The 14,650-nt window shown below is 57.9% G+C and overlaps 5 protein-coding genes across 5 annotated transcripts; 4 read left to right on the forward strand and 1 right to left on the reverse strand.

Moving 5' to 3' along the window:
• Positions 1–2,276: 2,276 nt before the first annotated feature.
• Positions 2,277–3,686, forward strand: EsH8_III_000038 (uncharacterized protein; the record flags this gene model as incomplete). The annotated part of the gene is made up of 2 exons (XM_083261763.1): positions 2,277–2,361; positions 2,575–3,686. 2 exons carry the CDS (start codon positions 2,277–2,279, stop codon positions 3,684–3,686), a joined length of 1,197 nt encoding a protein of 398 aa, XP_083122250.1.
• A 749-nt stretch (positions 3,687–4,435) lies between these two features.
• EsH8_III_000039 (bifunctional thymidylate/uridylate kinase) lies at positions 4,436–5,562 on the forward strand (the record flags this gene model as incomplete). Its single annotated transcript, XM_083261764.1, has 3 exons — positions 4,436–4,664; positions 4,896–5,004; positions 5,088–5,562. 3 exons carry the CDS (start codon positions 4,436–4,438, stop codon positions 5,560–5,562), a joined length of 813 nt encoding a protein of 270 aa, XP_083122251.1.
• A 1,007-nt stretch (positions 5,563–6,569) lies between these two features.
• Positions 6,570–7,392, forward strand: EsH8_III_000040 (PQ loop repeat-domain-containing protein; the record flags this gene model as incomplete). Its single annotated transcript, XM_083261765.1, has 2 exons — positions 6,570–6,710; positions 6,778–7,392. The coding sequence occupies 2 exons, from the start codon at positions 6,570–6,572 to the stop codon at positions 7,390–7,392; spliced, it is 756 nt and encodes a 251-aa protein (XP_083122252.1).
• A 548-nt stretch (positions 7,393–7,940) lies between these two features.
• On the reverse strand, positions 7,941–8,639 carry EsH8_III_000041 (cell wall mannoprotein 1 family protein; the record flags this gene model as incomplete). The annotated part of the gene is made up of 1 exon (XM_083261766.1): positions 7,941–8,639. One exon carries the CDS (start codon positions 8,637–8,639, stop codon positions 7,941–7,943), a length of 699 nt encoding a protein of 232 aa, XP_083122253.1.
• A 3,588-nt stretch (positions 8,640–12,227) lies between these two features.
• EsH8_III_000042 (beta-glucosidase) lies at positions 12,228–14,540 on the forward strand (the record flags this gene model as incomplete). Its single annotated transcript, XM_083261767.1, has 1 exon — positions 12,228–14,540. One exon carries the CDS (start codon positions 12,228–12,230, stop codon positions 14,538–14,540), a length of 2,313 nt encoding a protein of 770 aa, XP_083122254.1.
• Between the last annotated feature and the right edge of the window lie 110 nt (positions 14,541–14,650).

Consider the following 14,650-nt stretch of genomic DNA (forward strand, 5'->3'; position numbering starts at 1 on the left):
AATGGTATTGTAGGCTGGGTACGGCGGGGAATTGGTTGCGGGACGTCGTGTTTTCTGTCTGTTGAAGGGATGGATGCCCTTGGGAGCTGGGTCGGAACAATAACGGTAGCGTTTGTTGGGTGGTGATCACTTTGAGGATGAGATGCAATGACGGGCAGGGCAAGATGATGTGCTGCCGGGACCAGGAGGTGACGAAGGGATGAGATGCCTGTCTGTATGTAGTGTGCATACCGGCATCTACCTACACTATACTAGGTAGAGAGTGCAGACCGTCGGCAGCTGTCATCTCGCGTCGCGTTTGCCGTAATCGATGGATACGAGGAGAGGGGAAGGTGGACTTTATCAACGCGTACCGTTGTCGTAGGGCAGATTGGAGTGTCTCTCCCTTTAATTGACGTCGCGCTTCGACGGGCTCGGTGAGGAGGGGCCAGCTGGGGCAGCTGTGGGCAGCTTCCCCTGCCCGAAATGGGAGAACGACGTGGTTTCCCTCGACGCCATTTGCCCATTACCCCTGGTTGTCCCACTTTCATCTCCGACGCGTTCCATTGGCTGCCTGTCGCGGTAGAAGGAAAGAAGTTGCAGTAGCACCTCCTTCGCGCCAGCGAATCAGATGCGCCAGGCAGGCGTTGCATGAATGGCGCTTTCCCGTTGTTCCCACTTGGCCTGTGCTCTCTGTGGTCTGTGTTCCGTGTGTGGGTGGATGTGTGTGTGTGTTTTTTTTTTCGTGTGTTCGTGTGTATCGTGTACCTATGCCCGCAGCCAGCCAGGGAAGGAAGGGAAGGAAGGGTGACGGAAAGGGAAGGGAAGGGAAAGGGAAGCTGCATCGCAATCCGACCTGAACCAGCCCTGCCTGCCTGGTTTTCAATGGTGTCTTTGTCTGTCTCTAGCTCTTACTCTCTCACCTGCGCGCCTGCCTGCATTATTGGCTCATCCCATCTCGACACGCAGAAAGTCAGGTACCCCCCCATCTTCATTTGGTCCTGTCACGGAACTCGCGCGTTTTACCACGTCTCCCCGTTCTGTCACTTTGTCTCTCTCTCGCTCGCTCTGCCTCTGCCTCTACACTACCACAGTAATTACCCGCTGGTCGTCCCCCCTTCCCCTGCCCAATTTCGCACCTGCAGAGAACTAGCTGCACACGCCGTCGCTGAGCCCGTCACTCCCATCCGTGGTCTGAGCGTATTCCATCTTCCTCCCATATATACCTACATACCTCAGTATTACTCCGTATGTAGCCCAGAGTACCTGCCTACTTGCTTCCTCCCCCTGTCCGTCCCGTCCTACCTACCTTACCCTCCCTCCCCTGCCTGGCGCACCATCCCGACTCCACCGAGTCCTTGTCTGTCTTTCCCTCTCTTTCTCTACCAAAAAAAAAGGTACCCGTCATCCCTTCGCTGCCCTATCCATCTCCCACTCACGAATCCAGTCGTGCTTGTACCTCTTCCGTCTCGACCAAGGCGCCTACTCAGACACACGCGCATCCGTCATCCTGCAAATACCGTCGCTTGCTTCTCTAGCCAGACTAGCTGCAAGGGCCTCGCATTAAACGGCCAACACCGCCTGCTCCAACCCATCCAACGAGATCCCCCCATACCGCCATACCGCCCGCTGCCCGCCCGAGATCGACCTGTCGACACCCTACCTACCTACTCTACACGCCCATCCCATCCCCATCCCCATCCCGGCTCCGTGCCTGCGCGCGCCCTCACTCGCTCTTTTCGTCTTGCCTGTCTCGCTCTTTCGAGTTGACCGCATCTCACAGTCTCTACCCGGACCTTGCCTCTGCTGATCCCTGCTCCCTACCGACTCTCACCTCTCTCACCCTCTTTTCTCCCTCTATCCCCCCTTCCCTTCCCACCCCACGCCGGCTCCTCTACTCCGTTTTGGTCATTCTCTTCCTCTCGCAACCAAGTCGCTCGATTCCTCTGCGTGGACGAGAACAACAAACAAACAAACAAAACCCGCCTCACCACACAGCACCATTCTGCTGCTGCTTCCCAGACGCCATCAACGACTAGCCCGTCTGGCACCGACTTACTTCGCTGGGGACGTGTCGAGCGGACACTGCAACGACTCGAGTCCCCATCCTAGCTGCTCCATTCCCCACGAATCGAGTCGACCGTCGATCAAAGAGGAGTCTGGACTTTGGGCGTCGACTCAAAGCCGCTGGCTGCGCTGCTCCCATTCCCGACGCACCGCACAACACCACGCAAATCCACATCAACAACCATATCCACTCGGTTCGTCGCGCGCGCACAACCGCACCGATCCACACAATGGCCACCATCTCCCGTCAACCATTTGCGCCCCTCGACGGAACGCGGCTGCAGAACCTGACGAGCATCAAGAACAGACAGAATGGTATGTTTGATACACCACGATTGATAATCGTCCCTTCCTTTCGCGTGCCCCGTACCTTCAAGTCCCGTGCCTCGTTCAACTGCCGCGCATGCGGTCCTCGTTCCCGAGATTCACCGCCATACCATTGGAATGCGCCTCGTCCCCAACACAAGCATAAACCCCCGAAAACTGACCAAAAAACGCCATGAATCAAATCGCTGACAATGCCGATAGCTGTTTCGCCAGCTTCTGGGGCCAAACGCAAGGCTTCCGACGTTGTAGACGCCGACGACTTCGAAAATGTTGACCCAGTTGTCTTCTCTAAGCGATCCAAAGCCTCTGATGGCCATTTCACCTCCAAGGACGCACTCAAGCCCTCTTCCTTCGTCTTGACCAAGGCCGCACCCCTCGCCGAGAGCCCTGCTTTGACTCCCGCCAAGCCCATTCTCCCTCGACCTCGCACTCTGCTTCAGCCCAAGTCGCCCGCCGCCAAGATCAACACGGCGATCGCCAAGTCCTCCCCGCTCTCAGCTCCCGCAGGCCGCTCGCCCACCCGTGGCAAGCGCTCTGGCATCTTGTCGAACCGTCGCCGAACTGCTGGTCCCTACACTCGTGTTGACCCCCCTTCGTTCAACCTGTCCTCCGCCGCCGCCGCCCCATTCAGTCTTGATGCCGCCCTCAAGGGCACAATCCCGAGCTATGCCGCTCGGTCCTCCGTGGCGTCGTCTTCCCGGAACCCTGTCAAGGATCTCCATGAGCCTGACTTGAAGGCGTCTTGGTTCTTCGACATCCACGAAGATACGCCAGAGCAGGAGATGACCAACATGCTGCAGCATGGCACTTGTGTTCTCGATATCAGCTCCGACGAGGAGAGCGAGCGCAAGGCCAGCAGGGACCGCGCAGAAGGCCGCGACAAGGAGAATGTGCCGCCTATCGATGATGTTAGCCAAACCTCTGCCAGACGCTCCGCCGTTCGCGCCAGCGAGGACGACATGATCTTTGAGAAGGAAAGGATAGCCCTGGGCGAGATGGACGCCAGCGAATTCTACCCTTTCGGCTGCGACGAGTCATCGGTGATTATCATTCCAGCCGACGAGGAGGAGGAAGGCGAGGAGGCACCCGCTCAACCCGCTGTGCCCGAGCCTAGCTTCATCCCGGAGCTTGAGGCAGATCTCCTCCCAGCCCCCGTCGAATCCAAGGACGTCGACGAGCTTATGGGGAAATCTGCTGATCCAGCTGCAAAGGCGGCCGTTTTGGAGCCCTTGGAAGGCACAGGCGAAACATTTGAACTGTGGGAGAGTGGAAGCGCAAAAGACGAAGCAGAGGTTGTTGTCGCGGAGTGCTGATTGGTCTTTCCCCCCCTTTTTCTTTGCTTGCGTGGACGAATCTGCTTCTCTTCCAACTATTCACCATCTTTTAATTACGGGACCATGATGAATGCGGCGTTGGTTGGGTTATTTGGGTTTTGGGACGGATGAAGGAGGGCGAAGCGACGGGAACTCTGGGACACTTTTGGTGTAGGATTTACGGAAGCAAGGTTTTGTACAAAGCCAGGATTGGAGTATTGTTGTCTTTTTTTGTCGTTTGAATAATTGATATCCTCATCAATAGAGAGCTTTTGGCGTCTCCATACTGTTCTCGTGGCGCGGCACTGTGAGATGCACACTTTCGGAATGACGCCTGTCGATGTGATGGTACTCCACGTATTACAACCCCCTCCAATGCCCACTACCTTGAAAGCTGGCTTCAAGATACATTTTTTCGACGACACCACTAAAGCCCTTTTCCCCATTGCGCCAAACATGTACAGATGCGTCGCCGAATACATGTTTGGCGCGTAGGCCGTTCTTGTTCCACGTGACAGCCGCGCACACGCGCGGCCCTGCCCCCGGTTGATCCGACGCGAATTCCGGGGCCCCACTCCGTCCGCTGATGCCACTGACTTCCTTCCCATCGCTCAGGACCGCAACACTTGACGGCAACTGCACCACATAATCCCCCACTTTCAACTTACCTGGGGCCACGAATCCAATTGGAAAACCCAACTCTGTCTGCCCCTTACGAACCGGCCTCTGGATTCTCATCAGAGGGATCAATGGCGTCAATCAACGACCTCGCTACGGCGGCCATAGCGACGTCGGCCGCCACAGGCGAGCCGGCCGGTGGGGAGGCTCCCGCCGCCACGACGCCGCCCGCCGGCGTCGTCCGAGGCGCCTTTGTCGTCTTCGAGGGGCTCGACCGCAGCGGCAAGACGACGCAGGTCAAGCTTCTCGAGCAGCGCTTCGTGGAGCTGGGGAAGAAAGTCAAGGTCATGCGGTTTCCAGGTGAGGGCTTTCTCTGCCATGGCCTTTTATATGTCCCCATGCAACCCACGCCATGTTCTTGGACGGGGTTGAAATGAGACCCGGGAAGTTGCTGGGCGTGCACATTCATTATTCACGGTGCCTATGTGAATGCTGGGGGCATCGTACGACACTGGCCAATTGACGTCGCAGCGACTGGACAAAGAGGCATGCCTGTCTTTTCCGCACAGGTCTTGCTGACGAACCGTATAGACAGGACAACCCCCATAGGACAAATGATTGACGCCTACCTCAAGAGCTCGGTCGAGATGGAAGACCACGTCATCCACCTGCTCTTCAGCGCCAACAGATGGGAGGCAGTGTAAGTCCCTTCACCGGCCAGAACTCACCTCATTGCGCGCCTTCCGCAAAAGGCAGACAGCCGATTCCTGACACTGTACGCAGAAAAAACATCCAAGCCCTGCTCGCTTCCGGCACAACAGTCGTCTGCGACAGGTACTACCACTCGGGCATAGTCTACTCGGCCGCAAAGCAAAGCCCGACCCTGAACCTCCACTGGGCGCGCCAGCCCGAGCTGGGGCTCCCCCGGCCGGACCTCGTCCTCTTCCTCGACCTCGAGGAGGCCGTCGCCAGGGAGCGCGGCGGCTGGGGCGGCGAGGTCTACGAAAAGGCCGAGTTCCAGCGGCGGGTACGTGAGTTGTTCTGGGGTCTGAGCCTCGGGCGTGTCGGGCCGGATGGCGGGCTGGGCGAGGCGGGTAGGGTCGACCGCGAGTTCCGGCAGGAAGAGGAGGACTTGATTGTCGTTGACGCGGGTGCGAGCGTCGAAGAGGTTGCAGAGGAGATCTGGAGGAAGGTTGGGCCCAGGGTGGATGGTGTTGAGAAGGGGGAGCTTGGAAGCGCGGTAAGGATTGTTTCGTGATGTGGACGCTGCCAATGACGGCAGGCGACGAGGCTTGACTGGCCGAGTTCTTTGCTAGCTAGCGCAAAGAAGGCGCTGGCGTTGCAAATGATAGTATGGAGTTTTCGGAGACGGGATACGTCATGACAAGACCACGGCATGAACCAAAAGACAAAACGCAATAGGACGCAGTTTATGAGTAAATCTAGCGTCCAGAATTCAGTATCGGCCACCGGAAAGATGGCAGAATCATCTACTCAATGCGCGAGATCCCGCATGCTCAGACGCCATGGTCAAGCGACGAGATCCAGGAATCGCCGACAAACTATAGGCAGATGCGATTAATGTCGAAAGTGCCTTGGAGTGTGTCTCTCGACCAAAGTTGGCTTATAATGCTCCGACGCACCGATGCAACAAGTGTGAAAGTGAGCAGCATCGAGGAAGCGCCTGAAGGCATTGCACTCGCTGGCCAACAGGCCCCATAGCCAGCTAATGCTTATTTAAACATTTGCTGAATTGCCGGCGTGTGCGGCACCATAGGCCAAGCATATCGGAAACGATTAGTGGGCTCCCAACGTGCCTAGTGTAGTAGCAGTCCCCCGCCATTCCAAGCATTGCCGAATTCGCTTGCCCGGCCGATCACGGCCGTTTCGCCCCGTCGCTCACCGATTGGGATCTCGACTCAGTTGTCGGCGTGCTGCTTGCAACTTTTGCTTTTTGAGGGCAATTGAAAAATTTATCTTACGAAAAACAACCCGACTTCCAAGTACAACCTCCATTGCTTCGTCATGGACGTGCCAGCCGCGGCCAACGCCCTTGGCACACTCGGTGCAGTACGTGATAGCTCCCCTCTTGCATGAAGCTGGATTCCCTCTCACACATCACAGGTCTGCTGGTCAATCCAGGTTCGTCTTGCCCCGTCCATCTCAACCCGGACCTCAATTCCGACAGGTAGTGCCCGTTAGCTCATCCCGCAAATCGTCATCAACTACCGGCGCCACAATGCGACCGGCCTCCAGCCCTCGATGATGATGCTCTGGGCCTGGGCCGGCGTGCCGCTGGGCGTCTACAACATCGTCGAGGACTTCAACGTCGCCCTGCGCATCCAGCCGCAGATCCTCACGTTCCTGAGCCTCGTGACCTGGATCCAGTGCTACTACTACCAACGGGTGCGACCCCTCCATTTGGCCTTAAAGCCCCCCCATGGCGCAGATTGACTGACGGTGGACGGATCAGAACTGGACCGTCCTGCGCTCTCTGGCAGTGGTCGCCCCCATCGCAGCGGTCATGGCCGGCATCCAGGTCGGCCTCGTCATCGGCCTCCGCGTCGTCAAGGCCCGTGCCGGCGTCGAGTGGCCCATGATCCTGATGGCTGTGCTATCGGCCGCTCTGCTCGCCGCCGGCGTGTTGCGCCACTACTGGGACATTTACGTGCACCGCACCGTCCGCGGCATCTCCTTCATCTTCGTCGCCATCGACGCCGCCGGCGACGTGTTCTCCCTCGCCTCCATCTTCTTCCAGCCCTCCGTCGACGTGTTGGGCATTGTCATCTACGCGACCGAGTTCGTTCTCTGGTGCGGCGTGTTCGCCTGCGGCGGGTACTACAACCTGCTTCCCTGGGTCCGGAAAAAGCTGCGCTCCCGAGAGGAGGGGGCGACGGCGGCGACAGGTAGGACGACTTCCGCCGACGAAGGCACATCGGGCCCAGACGGCGCTGCTGTGAGCAACGGCATTGCCCTGCACGACATGCCCTCCTCGACGTCCGTCTTCCGGACCGCGTCCCGGGAGGACTCGGGGCTTCGGTCGAGGACGGTCGCCCCCCAGCACGACAACCTTGTTGGGGCCCAATAAGACGACCCCTACCGCCCTGCACCACTGCCTCGAATTGGGAGACCAGATGATGGCTTGATGTTTCCGTCCGCGCAGGGACAGAAAAGGCGGACGAGGTGGGCCTGTGGCGATCCCTTCCCCCTTCCTGGAACGCCCACGGGCCTTGGGTCGATGTTTGTGCTATTATCAGCGGTTTCCGGCGACATGTGCTGCCAAAGCTCAAACAAACACAAACATAGCGCACGACGAACTTTACGACCGGAGAGTGTGGCTCGATGACGAATCTGCCAAGGGAAGAAAATTTGTGTGTTTGCGGTGGCCAACTACCAGAGCCACCAAGTCATGAAGTAGTAGTGCGACAAAAACTAGATTCGCATTGTCTACCGGAACCCGTATGATACAGCGCAGTCGCATTCTTCCAGCGTTGCAAGAATGACCATCATAGACAGAAGTTCGAATATCCCTTAAAATCCTCCCCCCGCGCTTCATCTCAACCAACCGCGTTTGAAAAAACCCCTCAAAAAACTCCCGCCACCCTCGGCGTCCAATGCCGCACAAAAAAAAACCGCTTACAGCAAAAAGGCAGCAATGGCCGCGGCGGCGACGGAGCCGACGCTGACGTACACGGCGCCGGAGCCCGCCGACGCGGAGCCGGAGGGCTTGGTGCCGCCGCCGGCCCTGGTGCCGTTGCCGGCGCTGGCGCCGCCGTTGCTGCCGTTGGCGTTGGTGCAGTTGCCCGGGGCGAAGGACTGGGCGGTGCTCGACAGGGTGGTGGAGAAGCCGCCGGCGAGCTGGCTGGCGACGGACTGGACGCTCTGGGGCACCTTCATGACGACGGCGTCGATGAGCTTCTTGGCGCCGTCGCCGACCGAGGTGACCTGGGAGGAGATGACGTCGCACAGGTTGGCCTTCTCGAACTCGGACTTCTTGCCCTCGAGGTTCTTGACGAGCGAGTTGCCGTCGCTCTGCAGGCCGGTGACGTACTGCTGCAGCTGGAGCGCCTCGTTGAGCGTGATCTCGCTCGTGCCCATGACCTGCTGCGTGCCCATGGTGAGGGTGTTTGTGAAGCCGCCCGCGGCGGTGGCGAGCGGGGCGAGGTCGCCCGAGAAGCCCTCGACGGCCTTGTTGAGGTCCTTGAGGCTGTTGCCGACCTGCTGGATGACGCCCTGGATGGTGGCGATGTCGCGCTCGAGGACGACCCTGGTGGGGGGCTCGGCGAGGACGCCCATGGCGAGGGTGAGGAGGGTGATCTCGGTGGTGAACTTCATCTTGTCGGCGGTCGTGGTCTTTTTTCTTCTTTCTTCTCTTCTTTCCTTTTCAGAAGCGTATCTTCCTGAGATGCGTATTATAGTTTTTTTCTTTTTATGTGTACGTGAGGAGGTTCTTCCGAGTTTGTCCAGCAAGCTTGAGAGGAATCGAAGACGGGAGGGAGAAAAGCGGAAGGGGGGTCTTTGAGGCTTATAGATCGGGCACAGACTAGATCCGACACTCAGATTCGCGATGAGAGGAGGAGGAGGGAGGGGGCAAAACAACCCTTCGCACAGACGGCAACGTTATATGGAATCGCTGCTCAAAGCCTCTCGCGGAGGGCGTAACACGTCTCACATGCCCTCCACGGTGCACCCCCGTAACCGAACGTCCTCTCCTCCCCCCCCTCCCCCTCGGGTAGTTTTGGGAGGGCTGAGGGGAGAGGCAGGAGGTCGGGGAGGGATGCAGCTCGTCGCTTACTGTCTGCGCGGGCTTGGTCTCCCGCGCGTAATCGCATTGACTTGCTGCCCTTGTACCTGACATCAATGCATGGGCCATGAATGGTTCATGTTGTGACTGGCGCGACTGGGGCTTCGGATTGTTCTTCTGGGCTGGATGGGATGTATGAGAGGGTGAGTCTGCTGGGCCACTCGCATCGCTCAAAACGACCAGACCCGTACCCCACTGGCGAGGGAGGAGCATTTGACGTTGATCGGCAGTATGGGGATTCCAACCCTGTTTAAGGTCGGGTGCTTATTCCACACAAGCTCGACGGGAAGCCGCATCAGATTGCCCACATATCGGGGTTCTGGGCAATGCAGCGACGGAGCGTTCACGAGCCTTGGTGTTCTTCTTCTTTATTACCATCTTACCTCCTCTCCGACGCCGTCCCGTAGCCTCGCCGTCCAGTCTGGACTCTGGACACTGGACGCCGGACACACGAGTCGATTCCCCTCGAAGGTTCGTTCCCAGAGTTGACATCAATCTATTCTCGAACCGCCTGAACAGCCGGCGGCGGCGGAGCCATTCTAAAACGTCAAAGGGGAATCGTCCGCGATGCTTGTGTGTTAAACACTGCAAGCACACACAGCCACCCCGCGGCAGACCATGACCATGACACGACGTCGCTCGCCGGCGTGAAACGTGAAACGTGCGGACGGATCCCTGCCCAACTCTCTCCTCCCCGCCACAACACCACACCCAAAGTGACAAACACTTCCCCGGTGTGCCAATCGAAAACTTCTTTGGATGACCTGCGACTGGAGGCACTATTTGAAAAAATTGCAGGCGTATTTGTCAGGTTGACCCAAGTCGGACCAGTGTTGAGGGTGCGCCGCGGCAAGATAAGCCGACAAAGGCGAGGCCGCGTCCCGGTGCGAGCTCCCCGCGTCAGCCGGCTGCCTCTTTTGGACGTACGAATCGTCCCTCAAAGGCCCCGTCGAGGAAAAGGGATCGCCGGATTCGAAGACCTTGGACGCATGGAAGCGGGTGGGACATCGCGCGTTTTTAAGCTTCAATGACCCTATTTGGCTAGTGCCATCGATTGGGCGTGGGGGAACGGCCCGCGGTGGCGTTCTCGCGATGCGCGCCATCTTGCAGGACTGGCGACGTCCTGTTCGTGCGACTTAATCTCTATCACCGACGAGGCGTTCCCGAAGCTTAAGATGAGGTGATGCCGGGGAACCAAAACCTCCCACGGCCTACCTCCCCTTCGTCTGCAGGCAAGCCGGAATGGGCCGCAGATCAAGGTCCGTCCTCGGGGCGGGTTTTGGAAACATGCTGTTGTTCATTTCCGGCAACCCGAGGGAGCCGAAGCCTTATGCCAACTACATCTTGTTTGCTGGCGGTTCAGTCGGGTGCGAACCGGTCTGTTTTGTTTTGCCCGCGGCCCAATTGGGCGGCGGCACGCAAAACACCATTGGCAACAACAGGGGAACCACGGGGTGGCTGAGGTGAGAATCTGAGAGAGATTCGAATCGTGGCCGACAAGGCCATTGTGTCTCAGAAAGCGCAGCAAGAGCACCCGGGGGGCTCTGAGGTTATGGGGCGGCGAGGAGGCGGAAGAAGAAGAACAAAGAAGCAGAAAAACATATTGGGCGAGGTATCAGAATCCAGGTGAAACGAGACACAGCTCAGGCCGGCCACGGACACGCGGGCGATCAGAGTGTCGGCAATGCGAATCTCCCGACCTTCGGCTGATCCTGCCGAACGCCAGAAACGCCAGAAACGCCAGACGATGGGGGTGGCAGCCTGGCATGGTACCGGTTTGGGCCGGATCCGCTGCGCACTTGCGCACGGCGCGTCAAAGTGCTTGTGCCAGCACCGCATGTCAGTCGTGTCAGTCAGGGTGACTAGCTCCATGGGCTCAGCCCCCCCACCCTCGCATGGGAGTGGCCAAAAAGGGAATCTTTTCTCTTCGCCTCAGGGTCGTTGTGGGAACCTTACTTTCTTCTGGAATATCAAATACGTGGTGCCATTCCATTCCCGGTCTCGCCTTGAGGCAATTGGGGCTTCATCCATATTGCCTGGCAGAGTTGGTCGGCATGGGGAAGATGCGGGGATGCGACGGCGTCGCTTTCGTCTCCAGAGCCTCCGCAGTGGGAGGCCCTTTCACAGGCAAGGGTGGTCCTGCTGCCGCTGCCTGTCGATGCCGCTGCTGTCAAAATTTCCGGAAGACATTGACCGAAACGCACCCCGGGGTCGCGGCCACTTTTCGGAAGGACACCGGAACCCCGGGGTTGGTGTCGGCTTCTGGGCGCCGAATGCGGGGCCGCCTCGATTGCCGATCATGTTAATCCTGCAACGGATAGGCCACAGAAGACATCCGGTTGGGTCGGCCAAGGTGAAATCGCCTTCGCGAATGCTTATTTTCCCTTGGCCATGGCCTTGGAATCCGGGGGTCCCACCGAGTCCTTATCTCCGCGGCCCCTCATTGGAACCCGGAACCCTGCGTAGATACTACCGTAAGAGTGAGCTTATCGAGGAGAGAATTGGTTCGCCGGCGGGCTATCAAATGGATCAAGACCTATACCGGCCTTTTATGATAAACAAAGAATGCTCATAGAAGGCCGGTTTAACCGCGGTAGCATCGGTACCCTGGCGGGATGTAATTAAACATCAAATTTGAACCAGCGGGGTAAGAAGCGGTGATAAGAATCACAGGCGAGCATAAACACGAGGGCAGCTCGCACATGTAGAAACCGGGAGGCTGCGGCCATGCCTTTGGTTGAGCGAACATCGTGACAGATCAAGTCCAGAACGTACTCTCTAGGGCCGTGGTTTCTCTGAGGCACGATGAGGCCCTACTCCAGCATCCTGTGCGCCTTATGGGCGCCAGCCGCCTTCGCGGCGCAACCTTGGCTCGACAAGACGTTGCCGTTTGAAGACCGTCTTCGGTCATTCATAGCCCAGCTCAATGATACGCAGAAATATGCCATGATTCAAGGTGATACGGAGGTCAGCCACCCACTCACGAGACCCCGTTGAATGATTGAATCGCAATCCCTAGAATACTGACAACTCCCTAGCTGACGGACAATGGAACCGGTGTCAATGCGTGTATCGGACACATCCAAGGGAACTCAACTCTCGGTATCCCCGATATTTGCATGGGCGACGGTCCCGCTGGTGTCGGCAACTCGCTGGATAATGTGACCGCCTTCCCGGCCCCGGTGATGGCGGCAAGTTCCTGGAACACGACGTTGCAGTACGAGTACGGCCAGGCGCTTGCACAGGAGCACATGGGCAAAGGACGTAATATTGTCCTTGCGCCAACCATCAACATCCTACGCTCTCCGCTGTGGGCACGTGCCGCGGAGACGCTCTCCGAGGACCCGTGGCTGACGGCTCGCATGGCCGTCGCCGGGACCATGGGCATACAGAGCCAGGGCGCGCTGGCCTGCCCCAAGCATTTCGCCGCATACAATCAAGACACTAATCGGTTCGGCCTGGGCCCGGAATGGGTGACGGTCGATTCCGTGGTGGACAAGAGGACGATGCACGAGCTGTACTTGCCTGCGTTCAAGGCAAGCGTGCAGGAGGCGGACGCGGCGAGCGTCATGTGCTCGTACAACCGGCTCAACGGCTCCTTCACCTGCGAGAACGACTGGCTGCTCAACACCACTCTGCGGCAGGAGTGGGGCTTCGAGGGATTCGTCGTGGCGGACTGGTACTTCTCCACGCGGAGCACCGTCCAGGCCGTCATGGCTGGGCTCGATATCTCCATGCCGGGCGGGGACCTGACGGATAGTTACGGGTTCCCGGCTTACTACGGCGACCTCTTGGTGGAGGCCGTCAATAATGGATCGATTCCACACGACCGTCTTGACGACATGGTTGAGCGGGTCTGGCGGTACATGTTCAAGCTCGGCCAAGTCGACAATCCCGTGACGGGAGATTCCACCGCCCATGTGCGGACACAGGAGCATCTGGACTTGGCGCAACGCATGGTCGAGGACGGTGCCGTGTTGCTCAAGAACGACGGCGCATTGCCTATTTCGCCCGAAAAGTACTCCAAGATCGCGGTCTTCGGTGTCGGCGCGACTACCGAGAACCAAGTCTCGGAAAACCACGGCGGGTTCGTTATCGACTCTACCATGGTCGTCCAAGCCCCACTGGACGCCATAAAACGCCGCGGAAGCAATGAGAACATCTCTGTTGAGTACTCAGAAGCGTACCCTGGCACGGGGCAGTTCCCAACGATCCCATCCAGCATGTTTCTGGACGGCGCCGTGAATGTGACGTACTACAAGACGACCGACTTCTCCGGCCCCATCAACACAACCGAGGTCGTCCCGAACATCACAATCGCCACCTATCCTCCTAGTTTGTGGCAGGCTTACCCGGATGTTTTCTCGGCAGTTTACGAGGCGACCTTTCTCCCGAACACGACGGGAATGTATCACTTCTCCATGTACGGCCAAGGCACTGCGCTCTTGTACTTGGACGACATCCTCGTGGCCAACATGTCGTACGCAAATTTCGGGAACTATGTTCAGGACGCAACATACCTCGAAGCGGGATCCGAGGTTAAACTGTTGCTCAACTATGACATGGGATACTCATTGTCCACCGGGGGTTACGGGATCACTCTCGGCGTGGACATTGGTAACCAGACTCGAGACTCGGCGGCCGACGAGCTCGCCGAATGGGCCGATATCAGCATCATATTCGCCTCTGACCGCCTCTCCGAAGGCGCCGACAGCGGATTGGGCCTGTCTCTGCCGGGTGACCAGGATGCTCTTATCAGCCGGCTCGCCGGCAAGTCCAAGAAAACGGTGGTCATTCTCAACACAAACTCGGCAGTTCTCATGCCCTGGATCGACGACGTGGACGGGGTCATGAACATTTGGTACCCGGGCCAACAAGTCGGTCTGGCGCTGGAACGCCTTCTCTTCGGTGACGTGAGCCCGAGCGGAAAGCTGCCTTTGACTTTCCCAAAGACCCTGGAGGATACGATTCAAATCACCAATGACATCGAAGTGCCATACTCTGAGGGTCTGTACGTGGGATACAAGGCCTACGATCAGAGCGGCGTGGAGCCACTATTCCCGTTCGGACACGGGCTGACGTACTCCAACTTCAGCCTGCAAGGGCTGGAGGTCTCTTCTAACGAGACCGCTATTACTGCCAAGACCACTCTCCGAAATGAGGGGGCACGCAATGCAAAGCAGGTTATCCAGCTCTATGTTGGATACCCAAAGGCCGCCCAGGAGCCGCCCAAGTTGCTCAGAGCTTTTGAGAAGACTGAAGTTGACGCTGGAGAAAGTAAAGATGTCGAGCTGTTGGTCAAATTGGACGATTTGAGAATCTGGAACGACGGCATCGAAGGATGGGAGCTCGTGGGGGGTGAGTATGAAATTCTGTTAGGATTTTCGGCTGCCGATATCCAAATCAAGCAGACCTTCGAGATAGGGCTCTAGCTAGTAAAGTAGAGGAATGTTCTTTTTTTTATAGATTTAATGTTTGAACGTGGATTTTAATTGAGAATCAAGAAACAAAAAACTACGTGGAAAATACTTCATAACATCGA

The sequence above is a fragment of the Colletotrichum jinshuiense genome, chromosome 3, assembly GCF_051148585.1.
Source record: "Colletotrichum jinshuiense chromosome 3, complete sequence".
Lineage (NCBI taxonomy): Eukaryota > Fungi > Ascomycota > Sordariomycetes > Glomerellales > Glomerellaceae > Colletotrichum > Colletotrichum jinshuiense.